General features: G+C 37.3%; 1 protein-coding gene across 3 annotated transcripts in view; it reads left to right on the top strand.

Moving 5' to 3' along the window:
* The window catches only part of WAPL (WAPL cohesin release factor), a 64,895-nt gene extending 50,096 nt beyond the window's left edge, over positions 1-14,799 (top strand). For all 3 annotated transcript variants that reach the window (XM_062496922.1, XM_062496921.1, XM_062496920.1), the window contains 10 exons: positions 2,913-3,024; positions 4,002-4,099; positions 5,621-5,697; positions 6,892-7,067; positions 7,380-7,495; positions 8,037-8,195; positions 9,399-9,606; positions 10,750-10,838; positions 11,874-11,969; positions 12,333-14,799. In XM_062496922.1, coding sequence (XP_062352906.1) covers positions 2,913-3,024; positions 4,002-4,099; positions 5,621-5,697; positions 6,892-7,067; positions 7,380-7,495; positions 8,037-8,195; positions 9,399-9,606; positions 10,750-10,838; positions 11,874-11,969; positions 12,333-12,398 — 1,197 coding nt within the window. In that variant the 3' untranslated portion in view covers positions 12,399-14,799. The remainder of the gene's footprint in view (positions 1-2,912; positions 3,025-4,001; positions 4,100-5,620; positions 5,698-6,891; positions 7,068-7,379; positions 7,496-8,036; positions 8,196-9,398; positions 9,607-10,749; positions 10,839-11,873; positions 11,970-12,332) is intronic.
* The last annotated feature ends 710 nt before the right edge of the window (positions 14,800-15,509 follow it).

Raw genomic sequence — 15,509 nt, 5'->3', positions numbered from 1 at the left:
AGAGTGCTTTTCAGAGCTTTGTCTGTGCAAGTAATTTTCCAGCTCCTGGCAGTAGTCTGTAGTCAGGATTGTGTTCCATATTCAGTTAGACTGAAAAATGATGTGCCTTGTTGAGCTGGCATTTTCTTCTGTAGCTTTTGGGACTTCTGTATCAGTTTAGGAAGAGTTTTGTTGGGGTGTTTTCCCTCCAAATTCTTGCTATGGAACAGAGAGCTGAATTGGTACGAAGAGCCACTGTTCTGTAGCTTTAGCAAGAGCTGAAATTTGGATGAGGAAGATCATATCCGTGGCATCATTGTTAACTTTGGTAATCAGGTTGCAGTGACAATGGATTGCAAATTTCAGTTTTAGGCTTGTTTTATACAAACATGAAAAGTGCTGGTGGGGAGCTTGAGTTAACTTTCTGGCCTTGGAAATCTGCAAAGAAAGAACGAACATGAGATTATGTTCTGTGCTTCCATTTTACAGTCTGAAAATACTACCACAGAATGAAATTTGTGCTCTAGGTGGTGATCAGTTAGGATTTGGTATAATCAGAGTCTTCTTTCAGTGCTGTTTTGGCACTGAAGACAGTTCACATAGCAAAGTTTGTTGGTGCCAGGATATCTCTTGCACTATAAAATGTAAGACAGCTCCCTTTATTAAGCATGGAACAGCTGGTGCAGGTTCCTCATTGCTAAAGCATCCAGCCACAAAGACCACTGTCTCCTGTTTGAGCTTTTCTCATATTCATAATCTGATCTAGACTGTTGCTTTTTTATGAACTGTAATTCTGTTTTTGTGTTTTCTTAGACATGGGTTTTAGAAGGAGAGGATATATCAAAAGGGCCTCTGTCTTGCGAGGAGGTTGTTCATGAGTAAAGAGCATTAATATCCTAGGCCATCAGTTTCAGCTGCTCTATTTGAGGGTTTTTCCCTGAGGCAGCTCTAGTTCTTAAATTTATTTTGAGCTGTTGCTGGAAATGTGTTGAATATTGTAGTACCTCACAGATGGAAACTGGTTTCCTCCCAGATGCACCATCTAGAAGCAGAGACTATGTGGTATGTAACGAATATTTACAAGCCAAATCAGATTGAGGTTCTCTTCCAGTTTACAATAGTAGCAATGGGAAGTTGAGACAATGATGAACTTTGTATGGTGAAGATCAAGCTTTTTTCATGTAGATCCCTGACATGATATACAATAAGTAATCTGTTTTGTACTAAATAACAGGCAGAAAATACAAGCAAAAATGCAAATCTTCTGGGGGCAAAGAAAAGCTCTGTGCTTGTTCAGACTTGGACATACCCAGTGAGAATCAGGAGGATTGCAGCAGATGTTTTCATACCTCCAGTTTTTGCCTAACCAGTCACACCTTCACTTTTTTGACTCTTAAGCAGATCAGGCAAAGGTGATCAATTTGCCTCCCTCTTTCCACAGAGAACATTGTTTGTGTGTCTGTCTAGAAGTTAGGCTAGACTTACTTTTGAATATTCAAAGGTTCTGTTTTCTTGATTTCTATTTACATTAAATACATAAACCCAGAAACCAAGAGGGAGGTGTGTGCAGGTTGAATTTGCAGGCTTCTTGTGCTGGATGAGAAGAAGATAAACCTGAAGAACTTGGCCTTCACCTAAGCAAATGGCCCTCACCTGTCAGTGAGTGCAGCCCTCTGGGGCTCCTGCTTTTGCAGCTACCTCCTCACTGTTGCATCATGACAAAAACCTTCAGGAGTGACTAGTGTTTTCAGATGGTGAGAGAGTTATTCTATTCTGGTTTTCACTCTCCAGCATAAGGCTGAAATGTTAAGGCAACCATGTTTTGGGCCTTTACAAATTTTTGTAGTAATTGGAAAAAAAAATGAATGTAATAGGTTACTCAGAAGCAAAAGGGTTAAGAGGTTTCATTTATTTTATTTTAAAAAAGATAAAATTAGCCTCCTTATTGTGTACAACTAAATCAGATTATATTTTTCTAGAATTATTTGAAGTCTTATTGCCCTCTGGCAGAAAGCTAATCACTATGTTTTAAATATTGTATGGCCTTTTGTGGTGAAGATATTTAGGAAATTAGCTGACCTATTGTAGATTTGTTGCTGCTTGTATTCTCTTGATCCACACAATACTGTATTTGCTCTGGAGAAATGCTATTACTGTTATGCTCATAGTGACAGTGTGTTGCAGGGCTTGCTCCTACAACCCAGAAACAACTTTGGGTGGTAACTCTATCTGGTCTTCAGCCTTCTTTTCCTCCTTGGAAATCATGTATTTTAAAAGCAAGGAAAGCAGCTGGAGATGGGTTATGGGGGGAGGGCTCCTGCTAAGGCAGTGGAGTTTTTGCTCAAGCCTGGTGAGTACTGTTCTACTTCCATTTGCAGGGAGTGAACTTACTTTGCTGTTGGATTTATATTTGTGTTCCTCCTTTTTTCCAAAAAAAGTGTATCAGTAATTCCTGCAGTTGTTCAGTTTAATGGCTTTATTCTGTAGGTTTAAAATTAAAAAGACAAGATACCTACCTTGGAAGCAAGTGTGATCTATGAGCAGCAAAGCTGATGTATCTGAGAGATTGAGAAGCTGTGTTCACTGGGGCTTTTCTTGATTTTTTTATTTTTTTTTTAATGCCTGGCTGATTTGTCCATTTACTTCCTCCACTTATTTTGATAACAAGAGTCACAGGTGACAGGAGTCTGCTTGGGTTTTCTAAGCTATTAATAAAATAAAATTTGAAAATCAAAGTACCTGTTTTTTATAGTACAGTAATTTTTTTTAAAGATATGTTTTCCAGTCTGTTCTTGCTCCCTCTGGTGGTGGTTCCTCTCAGAATCTATGCATTCCTTTTTATGGTCTTCATACGATGTGTATTTGTTTGACTTGCTCTATTGGCTACAGCTGCATATGATGATTTCACTAATTCCAGAACCTCACTCTTTCAGACTGGGCATTTGGCAATGGAGACATTACTGTCTCTCACCTCAAAGCGAGCTGGGGACTGGTTTAAAGAAGAACTGCGACTTCTGGGTGGTCTGGATCATATTGTAGATAAAGGTATAGTGGGGATACTGCTTTGGCAACATGAAAAAATACTGAATTGTAATCAAATGTTTGCTTTATGTAATGTTCGTTTCCTTTGGCTAAAAATAGAAATATTATGTATTTTTCTTAGCAGTGTTAAAAGTAAAATACACAGTTCACTAGCAAATAACTGAAAAATATCAGTGATTTTAATCTGTTGCAGGTGGGATTGAAAGATGAAAGCTTTCATGATAAACAGAATGTGCACAATGTCTGACAATAAAAATGGCTTAAGCTTGTTACATATCTCTGTACAGCACACTTATTCTAGAGTAGAATCTCCTTTACAGTCTTGAATTATTTTCAGACCAGATATTTTTAAACTAAATATATTAAAGGAAGTAAACCCTTCAAGAAGAAGTGGGGGGGAGGGGAGGCGGAGGGTTGATTTCCTTATTTTTTCAAAGGTATGTCTCAGTTAGTGTGGTTTTCATCAGAATCTCCTAGGTAGGAAAAGAGACATTTCTAAATGAATTCTTCACCTGAATAAAGCTTGGTCTTAAGTAAACAGTGGGAGAGCAAAGGAAGGATTGGAGAGAAGAAAGTATTCAGTTGGAACACAGTTTCACGTTGTGGTTTCAGACTTGTAAAGTTTGGGAAGTGTGTGCTTATCTTATCCTTCTTCTTGTAAGACCCCCTTAGAGTTAAGGAACACAGGCACGTGCTGGACACTGTTATTGGCAGGAGAAAATTAAAATATATGGTTAGGTAATTTGTAACAATCTCAAACTTGTAAAGACAAAAATGTAAGGTTTGTTTTTTTTTAATTTACTTGAAAAAATGAAAAAGTTTGGAGTGCTGATCATGCCTTCATGATTGCACACCTCTAATGGTAGGAAACAAAGTGTAAAACGAGGTTGATAACAACTTGTGAGTAGGTGGCTAATTTGTACACCTGGCTTTTGAAGACCTCTTACTTACAGAGGAAAACAACTTCTTTTTGTGTTTAGTTAAAGAATGTGTGGATCACCTAAGCAGTGATGAAAATGAAGAGAAGTTGGTTGCTTCGTTATGGGGTGCAGAGAGATGTTTACGGGTCTTAGAAAGTGTGAGTATGAGCAGAGCCTTTGCATTTCTGAAAGCTGCTTCTCAAGCAGTTCTGATTTCATTCTTTCAGTATATAGTCACATTATAGCTCTATAAAGTTGATTTTTTATTTTTTTATAGACTGTACTAACTTTCTGATGCTTATCAGTGTTTCTGTAGTGTTTGAAAATTTAATTTACTCTTCTCTGTGTGTACCGCATTCCAAGATTACCTTTGGTAAAAAATAACTAAATGTGACATGATGCTTTTTCTTAAGTTCCTACAAGAAGCTGCTGTTTATGGATGTTATTTTCCAGGCATGAGTTTGACTCTCCAATGTGTGTCTAGTAATAGCTGATCATTATAGAAGTGGGATTTTCTTAGAAGCAATAAATCAATGTTAAGAATTGCTGCTTTGAACCATCAGCTGGGGAAGTGCTGAAAGAGAAAATGGCCCTGAAACAAATCCTGCCCTTTGAGTGTGTAAATGCAGATGATAAATAATTTGAGAACTTAAAAGAAAATTAAAATACATGGTACTTTGGTAGAGTTTACGTGACAGGAATGGTGTGTGTGTGTTCTCTGCAATGCCTGTTTCACTGAGTTTGGTGTTTGTTACTGGTATTACTCTCTTTCTGTTGCGATACCCTAAGAAAGCAGAAAAGCCTTCTTATGTTCCAGCAACACATCTCTGCACATCAGAAAACATTTGGAATCAGAGTACAGGTCAATGAATCTCGCTCGACACCTTAAAACCAAATTAGAGGGCAAATAGCTACAGTGGTCACTTGTTTTCTTCACTAAAATAGAAGGATGGACTTAAAGATAGTGTAAATCCAAGCTAAAAACTGAGAAGCATGAACAATTGTTGAAGGGTATCTTAAAAATTCTCCTGACCTTTCTTCTCAGCGGTGAGAAAAAAGATTTCTGAGTAATTTTCTGCTTTTATATTCAATAAATTGCCAAGCAAGAGTAGAAGAGCCTCGTCTAGTGTTAGAATATTCAAAGTAGGACTTAGGGGTGCTTGTGATGTAGTAAGATCCTTAGAAACTTGGGAGAGATGGCAGAATTCAAAACACACCAAATCGTGCAAGAAGAATTGTATTGATTCTGAAAATTGATTCCAAATTCTAGTCAAGGGAATCAAGGAAAACCATCTGTATTATGGTTGGATGCATGATAGGCACTCAGAAGTGGATTTTATGTCAAGGCCTTAAAATACCACATATATAATTTTGTTTTGTATACACACTTGGGATACCGTAGTCCCAGAATGTGGATTCAGGGTTCTGCTATGGCAAAACATTCTGCTGCATGGTTTCTGTGCTTTATCAGGGAAGATGGTTCTATCTTCAGTGCTACAATTATTTAGAGATAAAAACTTCAAGGAAATACTGAAAAATGAGAAATGAAAGTTTACACTGGATAATAGCCAAGAAATGTGGAACTGCATGAACTATAGTAGTAGTCAAAAGGAATGCTTCTCCTTCAGGGGAAAAAAACTCTTATTATTTTTAATACTATTTTCTCCTTTTCTATCTAGGTAACTGTGCATAATCCAGAGAATCAGAGCTATCTGATAGCATACAAAGACTCACAGCTCATAGTCTCCTCAGCTAAGTAAGTTGTAGAAAAAAATCCCCAGAAACCCCAGTTTTGTGAAATACCTCATATGATAAGGTAAAAAAATGGTTTTATACTGGAAGACTGTAGAGGTGAATAATCCCAAAAGTTCCACTATTGCTTTTAATTGAGAAAAGTTAATGTAGATGGGGGTATGGGCAGCTACCTGAGTACTATCAATGTGTAGGGCTCCTACTGTTGGGTCTGCAGAGGCTGCAGGCTATGGATTCAGCTGCTGCTGTACTAAGTAGGAACACAGAAGAGGGTGAAGTGACATTTATTTATTTATTGTGTTTTCATTATGCTTAAGTGTTTACTGGAATGGAGCACAGCAGAATTGACAGTGTAACTAAGAATTAAAAGAGTGAAATTTTGTTCTTTGTGTTCCTCCCTGGCAGAGATTCTTGTACCAACACCTCTAACCCATTTACCAATCTGGGTGAGGTCTCAGTTGGCTGTCAGAGCCTGTCTGCCCTTTGTATTGCTCTTCATAAGAGAACAAATGAAGCTGAAAGCTTTGACTCTGCAGACCTCATTGGAAACATGATTTCATGGGTTTTGATTAGATATTTGAAGTATTTCTTTAAAATAAAACAAAGCAAACCCAGTTTAATATGTTATTTAAGCCAGTATTCTTGACATTTCTGTTTTTGTTGGTGACTGAAATCAGTGTGGTAATTTAACATGAAACCAATGTTACATGGAGTAGAATCATGCCTGTGGTCCCTTAGTGATACAAGATTAGGATTTTTACTGCTGGGATGTCATGTGTCATTCCTTAGTGAATGGAAGTAGTTCTGAGAAGAGAGCAAGAGAACATTCTGGTAACACTGTCAGACTCGTGTCTCTCGAGGGTCAGAGGATATGAGAGGCTGGGTTTGTAGGAATAGGAGATATCTTTTAATGTGTAGTAAGAATATACAATAAAGCTGGAAAGGAAAATTAACTTGCTCTTGAAATACCAAGCTGATAAAGCCCTGAGATTTCCAGGTTTTTGTTTTACACAATTTTCAGTTGAGCTTATAAAACATTTTATAGGTGATAAGTTTATTATCTGTCCCTACAGACTGAGTGTCAGAAAAATTCTGCATAAAGCTCTGTTTCAGTTTTTTTTCCTTGTGAAGCAAGTAAAAAAAATGGAATGCTTTGTAGGTTGTGAGGGTAATTTTATTCTGCACCTTCTCCCTGCAGAGCCCTGCAGCATTGTGAGGAGTTAATCCAGCGATATAATCGTGCTGAAGACAGTATCTGTTTACCAGACAGTAAGTCACTGCCCCACCAGAATGTAGCTAACCATGTGGGTAAAGCTGTGGAAGACTGCATGAGGGCCATCATTGGGGTCTTGCTCAACCTGACAAATGATAATGGTAAGACAACAAATTCTTCACATATTTGGTGGTGAAGTGTCAGATAAACCATTAGTGTAAATTTTTTTTGGTATTGATTATGGTTTTTCAAGTCCAATGGTATAAAGCAGTTAAGCATGGTAGATGTTTGCTTACAGCCCTCAGTAATTTGTCTTTGCAAGCTGGGTGAGGAATTGTAAATATGAAATGCTTAGATGAGGGCTTGTGCTGAGAGGGGCTGGTTCATCATTAGAGCCAAAAGGTTTTTATTAGGCTGGTTACCATTGTAAATGTGTTTTCAGTATTGAGCCTCTGAACTCTCTTTGTTTGCAGAATGGGGTAGTACAAAAACAGGTGAACAAGATGGTCTGATAGGCACAGCGATGAATTGTGTGCTTCAGGTTCCGAAGTTCCTACCTCAAGAACAGAGATTTGATATTCGGGTGCTGGTAAGTTCTTGTTCTTCTTACATCAACAGAAAACTATTTGCCTCCTTCCTGTGCATTCAGCTGCTCTGGTTCCTCATTAAGGAATAGTTTTCTGTACAATTTTCAAAAGATGTGGTGGGTTTGAGGTTTTTTTCCCTGCATTGTTTCACGAAGAAAGATTTAGCTAAAGATGAACAAAGAGATTTAGCTAAATAAGTATATTAATTAATCATTTTCAAACATCTTTTCAGTTTTGGAAATATGGTTGTTATTATTGTTTGAGTTAAAAGCTTTGTCAGATTTACCTCATCTTATATAAAATGGGTCTGAGTAGCCTAATAGTAGCAGCAAAAGTGTGTGTGTGAAGGATCTCTTATGAGCATACGATGAGGGTTGGACCCCTGAATCCCTAACCTCTGTAAACCAATCCTCAGCTCCAAAAATGTTTTCATTTCATAAACATTTCATTTTTCATAAATGAAGTTTATCTAAAGAGATGGTTTTTTGCTAAATTATCTTTTTTCCACTGTGTGTAATCCTTTTTGACCCTCCAATGTTGCAGGGATTGGGTCTGTTAATCAATCTCGTGGAGTACAGTGCCCGGAACAGGCACTGCCTTGTCAACATGGAAACATCGTGTTCTTTTGACTCGTGTACGCGCGAAGGAGACGAGAGCCTAAAGATAACTGGACAGATTGATGCTGTTCAGGCTTTAGTGCAGGTGAGAGGTGTTTGTCCTGCAGTAGTTCCCATTTCTCATTATCAGACTGTTGGGGGCAATGGAGGACTCAGCACTGAAAATGTGTCAGTTCTGGTTAGCATTTTGAGGAGTGGAGCAAGATAGGGAGAAGATTGCTGCTCACAACCCTGACTTCTGCAGTGCTGTCCATTACAGAAACAGACAGTGGTTTACAGACATCCAATAAAACTCTTTTGTTCCCGTACAATTTATTTCTGCTTTTATTGTTCCTAGATTATTTACTTTGACGTTGGTTTTAAACCAGCTGCAAGCTCTTACATACTTTGCTTCCGTAATTTTTTTTTCCAAGTACTACATTTCTGGGACTTTGCAACTTTTAATTAAAAAATAGGATCATCCTTTATAAAAAACAATAAAATACAGATGTATTGATTATGGATGTCAAACAGCATACTTAAATTGACTGTTAAAAAAAATAAATCCTCCAATAAAATGAAGAAATGAAAAAAAAAAAAGTTTAAAAGAAAGAAATCCACCAATAAGAGTTTCACCAGGCAGACTAAATGCAGAAATTGAAAGGAAATTACAGATGTCTTTTTTCAGTGGAATTAATTTTAATGATGCTTTTAGCACTTGTATTTAACTTTCTGAAATAACTGTCCAGTAGCAGACAAAAAAAAAAGTAAAAATAATATATTAAATATCTTAATGTGTGTAGCTTGGTAGAGCAGTATTTAAAACTAGTGGTCGTATGGTTTGGGAAATAATTCATGAGAAATAAGTGCCTAATATGAGATTCTTTGTTCATTCACATTCTTTGCTAAGTCATTTTAAATTACTCCTTCATATTTTCACTCTAAGAAAGCCAAGAGGGAATAGTTAGAATGAGAAGAAAAGGAAAATTGGTAGAGAACAAAAATGGACAGGAAATTATGGCAGTTTTTAGTTTTCAAGCCGTGTCTCAAGGAAAGTCATTAAACTTTTATGGTACCCAAGAGAGCCTGGCAAGTGGTTCAGCACCGGGCAGGGAGGTCTTGCTGTGGAGCACAGCACTGGTGTTGGGCCAGATTAGATTTTCCTTTGAAGAAGAAAAGCCTATTGTTAAGAAAAGTATTGAAGGCTAATTGTATTAAGGGTTGAATTGTGAACAGGAAATAAAAGTATGAAGTCAATGTGTTTAGGGTTTAGTTTCTAACAGAAATTCTCCTGGAATTCCCCCGTTAGCTGTTCCTGGAGTGCGAGCGAGCGGCGCAGCTGGCTGAGAGCCAGACGGACGAGCTGATTAAAGAAGCTCCCACTGCTCAGCACGACAAGAGTGGGGAATGGCAGGAGACAAGTGGGGAGATCCAGTGGGTCTCCACAGAGAAGTCAGATAGTACTGAGGAGAAGGAAAAGAAGGAGGAAGATGATGAAGAACTTGATCTTAATAAAGGTATGTTGTCTGGCTGGGATGAGCTTGGAAGAGGCAAAGAACAGTGGAATTGCATAAAATCCCACCTTGTCCTCTGCTTCCTATCTGCATCCTGTCTCTAGGGCTGAGATTTCCTCAGTGTATCCCAGGTGAAACTGCTGCATAAGTAGGAGCCATTGAGATCTGAAGCATGAGAAGTAGAAGTAATGCTAATTTTACCTTTTATCTGTTTCTTAAAATGACAAAAAGACAACAACAAAAAAAACACCAGACCTTTTTGGGACACTTCATGTACAAAATATTCTGGAAAGGATGGCTCTTAGGCTGTTATCTCCTTCTTCTGGCCCTTGAAAGTTACATGTCTGAATTTTGTTTTCCAGGGTTCTTGTTTCAAGCTGCTTTAAGGGCTGGGTTTTTTCCCCTCCTCTCCCTTTTGCCTCTTCAGTCCCCATCTGCTTTGTGTCTGTCTTATCCCTTCATCAGTGATATCTGAGGTATCTGTATAGTGCCTTGATGTGCTGCATCTTTGATATTTTGTTCCAGGAATTTGGGTATCTCTGACCCGTTACATAGTTTGTTTCTGGGAAATGGGTCTGAAACATCATTCCTTCTTATTTAATCTTCAGATAAGTAGATGCAGTGTATAACTTTTAATAGTGTTTTCATCTTATGTTAGTAGGTGTGGTATATTACTTTCTCCACCCTTGCTTTATATCCTTCCTCCTTTTTTGTAGCCCCATCAACTGGTGTCTGCAGTTATTCGTAGTTCTTCCCAAAATGCTGAGTCATCAGCAAAAACTGCTGTGCCTGTTATCCTTAACACAATGAACTACTTTGTGGGAAGTCTTAGAGGCATGTAGTATCACATTTAATATTTGTATTGGTAGTTTGGGGCGTTCAGTACACAGTTTGCACATTGAAATGGCAAATGACAAAATACTGTGCAGCAGAATGAGTTGAAAGTGAATGAAGACCATTTTTCTTGTCAAGAATGTGCTGCTGAGTCAGTAAGTGTGGTGTTTCCTGATTTCTGAAATCTCTGTCCAAAAGCTCGTTTTGTTTGAAGAAAAAGCCTTCTGGAAAGTGATAATGAAGGATTGTATTTGCAGCAGTAAAAGATGCCAGCTGCTTAGAGAATACAATCAACTGTTGTTTCTTTTACAGCTCTTCAGCATGCTGGGAAGCACATGGAAGACTGCATTGTGGCCTCATACACAGCATTGCTTCTAGGCTGTCTCTGCCAGGAGAGTCCAGTAAGGGAATAAGTTGATCTTAAGTCCAGTATAACGTTTGATGAAGTGATAATTTGTGTACTGAAAGGGGTTTAATAAATTTGGCTTCAGTGTGAGCAATACGTTGGTGAAGCTACACTGATGTATACAGCTTTGGGAAGAGTTGCCAGAGTTATTCCAGCCAAAACTAATTTCCTCAACATCACTGTGTTTATTAAAAACAGTTGGAATTGAATATTTGACCTCTTTTACCTCTCTCCCCTTAATTGTAGCCTGCAAAAGAATTAACTTTGGAAAGAAAGAGGAAAATTGGCTAAGCCTGTTCCCTCTCAGTAGTTTTAGTAAGCAAGTTACCATCAGACTTATTTATTCTTTATCAGTCTGCTTTAGTTTTTTCTTCCATTGAAGTCAGATGAACTTGTATATGTCCCTATTAGTTCAAAATAATTGTCTCAGATTGGAAATATGTAATAGAAACCTGAAGTTAAAAATATGGAGCTCCAATGGCTAAGAACCCAGTAAAGTCTCCTATCAAAAATGTGTTCAAATGAAAATGAGTTCAGACCTGCTTTCAGGTTTGTCTCAATTTACCATGGTGCAGAAATGGCCTTTAAGATGCTGTTCTGTGCCTTTGGACTGGTCAGTATGCATAACAGTTTTAGTGTTCAGAGTTAGACTGACAATGAGATCAGTAATTCTCAATCCTTCACAGTTGTAAAGGTAGAGCCTCTTCCTGTCAGGGGAGTGATCTGGTGGGAGTTCTAGTTCTTGGTGATCTTGGAGGTCCTGGGGATGTCACAGTTTTTTGGGGTTTTTTTCTGTTTTTAGGGAAAAGGCTGCAGCAAACCAACAATAAAAATTATCTTTGCAATTGTTTTCCGAAACAATAAACACAGTAGATAAGAGTATTGCTTAAAAGAGACTTAAATCATAAAGATGGCAGCAAAACCCACCTTTATGCTGTAAATATACTTAGTGCATCTCACACGCAGAGTATTACAGTTCTGTGTCAGAAAAATGTTTCCCAAGTAAGACAAGATTTGTTTTATTTCTTAGATCAATGTGACTACTGTGAGGGAGTACTTACCTGAAGGGGACTTCTCGATAATGACTGAAATGCTCAAAAAATTTCTCAGTTTTATGAACCTTACTGTAAGTAATGCATATTTCAAAGTGATGTGTGTAAATACTTTTGTAATTTTTTTTCTGTTAATATTTCATGCATTTTTAGAAGCACTTTTTTCAATTTGTGGCTTCATAAGAGCACAGGATGATAATCTGTTCTTTAATACTAAAAGGCCATTTCTCTGTCATAATTTTGTCTGCCATTATATTGTGATTGGCCAGGAAGATAATTCTGAATTGGCTGCCTGAACCTAGTTGCTTTTATTCATGCATAATTGTAAATACGAAAATTCTTAGAATAGCTCTTCTGTATAGAACATCTTCAACAGCTATTTGAAGGAGGTGCTACAAATGCTTGTTTGTTACTTGTGTTTTCTATTGCATTTCCAGTGTGCTGTTGGAACAACAGGCCAGAAATCTATCTCTAGGGTGATTGAATACTTGGAACACTGCTAGATACTTAACTTCCGCTGCAGGCACTCTAATGCTGGAGCTACCCTTAGACAAAAGAAGAAGTCATGAAAGCAGTCCTTGAAGGATATACCGAGAGCGTTCATCTGTGTCATTCGTGTTCGGATTTTTAAGGCTACCTGGTCTCTTAACCATGCATTCAGCATTTTCTAAAAGACAGTTACTACATCAATCTGCAACTATCAAAAATGAGGGGAAAAAGGTTCTGAGGAAAGTAAATAAAGAAACCTTGCTGTTTATGATGCAGTGCAGTATTTAAATATTTTTGGCAGGGTTTACCCTCCCTATCTTTTTTTCTTGCTTTGTTCGTGACAAGTTTCAAGGGGAAAAAACTTGCTGCTGATAGTGCAACTGCTGTTTACTGTTGAGCCACTGTTTCATGCCAGCCAGGTGCAAAGGCAGCTTAGCTACTGAGGTATCAAACAAATGTTCTTAATAAAGAAGTTCTGGACAGCAGCACCGCTCCTATTTGAGTTTAATTTGCTCCTGCTTTTTTTATTACTAGATTATTCCAAAATCGTAAAATATAAATTTTTAAATACTTTTGTGATTTTAACTATTGTCTATATTTAAAATTTGTTGGAATCCAAAGAGGTGAGGATTGGATAGTTTATTTTTTATACTGTTTTGATTGAAATTAGGTCGTTGAACTATTTCTCAGTTCTAAAACTCCCTTGGCCCATGTACTGTAACCTGCTAGACCATAACGCTTTGTAGTTCCAAGAGCATGCAGACCCATAAACACACAAAGCCATTGAGGGTATGTTATCCACAAAAGGAATAGTGACTGTAAAAAGGTGTGCCCTGTTAAAAATGCAAGTGAAATAAAGGAAAAAAAAAAAACAGTCAATCCCAGGGTAGTTTACACTTCTGATAAGCAAAAACTTTGAAATGCTGTTTTAATTTGTTTCAAGGAAGAACTCAAGGTGTGTTTTATAATGTTGAATACAATGAATCTGGATGCTTTAGGGGGGAGAATTTTAAAGAAGCTAAAACACCAATGGGGATTAATGTTTCCAGCTGACATAATCTTTCTATTTCATCCTTCTGTAGTATGACAGAGTTGAAATGCATACAACACAAAGCCTTAAATTGCTGATATAGCTAAGATTTTGTTCAGTCTGAGGTCTAGTTCACAGCAAAGCATTGTGTTTGAGGACTTAAGTGGAACAAAGAATCCCAGAAAATACATTACTTTTTTAACAATTTTTTTCTTGCACTCACTATTCAGACCAACAAAATTGATTATTAATTATTTTTATTAAGGTGGTCTTGAATATTTGCAGACTGTTCTGCGATCTGCTTCGTTGACATTTTTAAATACCTGTATAGGTAGTTACATCATGTTACTCCATTGAATTTGTAAAACTTGAAGCCATAAAAATATTAGTTCTATGTATAACGAGGGGGAAATAACAGCAAATCTAACCTGCTTTTAGATCTTGTGTTATCTCCGTGTATAAAGTTAAGAACTTGTGCTTTTGTATCAGTGCCAGCTGTAAATTTTTTACATACAGTGGCTGCCTTCTATGTCTTCCTATTTTTGATAATGCAGATTGTTGGGAATTCTGTAAGGAAGTAACTGATTAACGGCAAAAATCTTATGTTGGTCATTCTTTTTTTGCGTTTTCTCTCATCACCTTCTAAAACTTAGTGTATCAGTGTAACTTAGAAAAGTTTTTGAGGTTGTGTTCCCCTTCTTTAAAACACAAACCCAGAACAGTATTCAGAGAGAGGGAAAAGGTATATGCAAATGATGTGCATCAGGAAGAAATTATTAAATATTTGGCCCATCTAGTTTTCAGATTTTAGAGACTTTTTCACATATGTAATGAGATTTTAAATTTATTATGTAGTTTTGTTGTGGAGAGATTGCAAGTGAAAAGAAGATGCAAATGTGCTGATGGGGGAAAGCAGGGACAACTACCTTTCTTTGTTACACTGGTAATTGTTTGGGAATTAATTTACCTCAGTGTTTAACAGGTTTTTTCTTTAAATGTAACTAATTGTCAAGCACTGACAAATGCAGATTTTTTTTTTTGAGGGTGGGGGGAGAAATCACCCTGTGAACTGCAGTGCATTTTTGTGTGTTAGACCCTCAAATAACTCTGCATTAAAGGGTACTTGAGGTCAACTTGCAAATTAAAGTTTTAAAGTAACGTTTTTTCCATTGTAAATATTTGTGTAAATACTCTCAATTGGAAATTAGAACAGTAGAGTACTTTTCTGAATCCAATCCTATTTTTATTTTATACAGTATTTCTCAGCTGTGATCTTTGGAGCAAAAGCCAACGGCAGGAAAAATAGTTTGTACCAGTTTCATGAAGTATGTCTTTGGGTTTTTGTAAATAATTTTAACTCAAATAAAATTGCTACTTTCAATACATATCTTGTCTTTTAACATGCAATAAAACACTCCTCTGAGTGATTGCAGAAAGAAGGCAGTGTCAGGTAAATTGCTAAAAGAAAAAATGGGAAAAAAAAGATGAAGAAAATTTGTAAAGAAGCATCCTGAATGTAGTGCTTTGCTTTTCTCCTGTGTGTTGGGACAACAAAATTCAATGCCTGGACCTGAGGCTGCGGTTACTCAAACCAGCCAAGGCTGGAAATTTTCTGGAGATGATGTGTTGTGTCTCTTGCATTTTGGAGTTCTCTGCACAAGCTGATCTTTCAGTAACAGCTCTGGAGAGCTGTAGTCAGAATAACATAAACGAGATAGAGCACAGAGGAGATAGCACTGTTCTTATGGTGAGACTTTTTACATCATGGGGGGTGTTAATGGCTTTCTTAAGTGAAAAGGGAGGAAATCGCCATGACTGTTGCTCTGTTTCTTTATTAACATGAATGATGCTTTAATTTCAGGATGGATTTTTCCCCATGGGTTTTTCCTTAATTGGTACAACTAGCTATGGGTACAATATGCAATAATTTGTGAACTGTAAAGCAAGTTGAATGTGATGTGTCATCTCATTGCCACTTGGAACAGGCAGCAGCATAATGTAACCTTTTCTGTGCTGTAAGGGAACAGTACTGGAGTTTGAAACAGGGAACAGTGTGTTATGAGTGTGTGATACTGTAAGAGGCAAATGCAGCTTT

Source organism: Cinclus cinclus, chromosome 7 (genome assembly GCF_963662255.1).
Source record: "Cinclus cinclus chromosome 7, bCinCin1.1, whole genome shotgun sequence".
In the NCBI taxonomy this organism is placed as follows: domain Eukaryota; kingdom Metazoa; phylum Chordata; class Aves; order Passeriformes; family Cinclidae; genus Cinclus; species Cinclus cinclus.
This window is presented reverse-complemented; position numbering and strand designations above follow the sequence as displayed.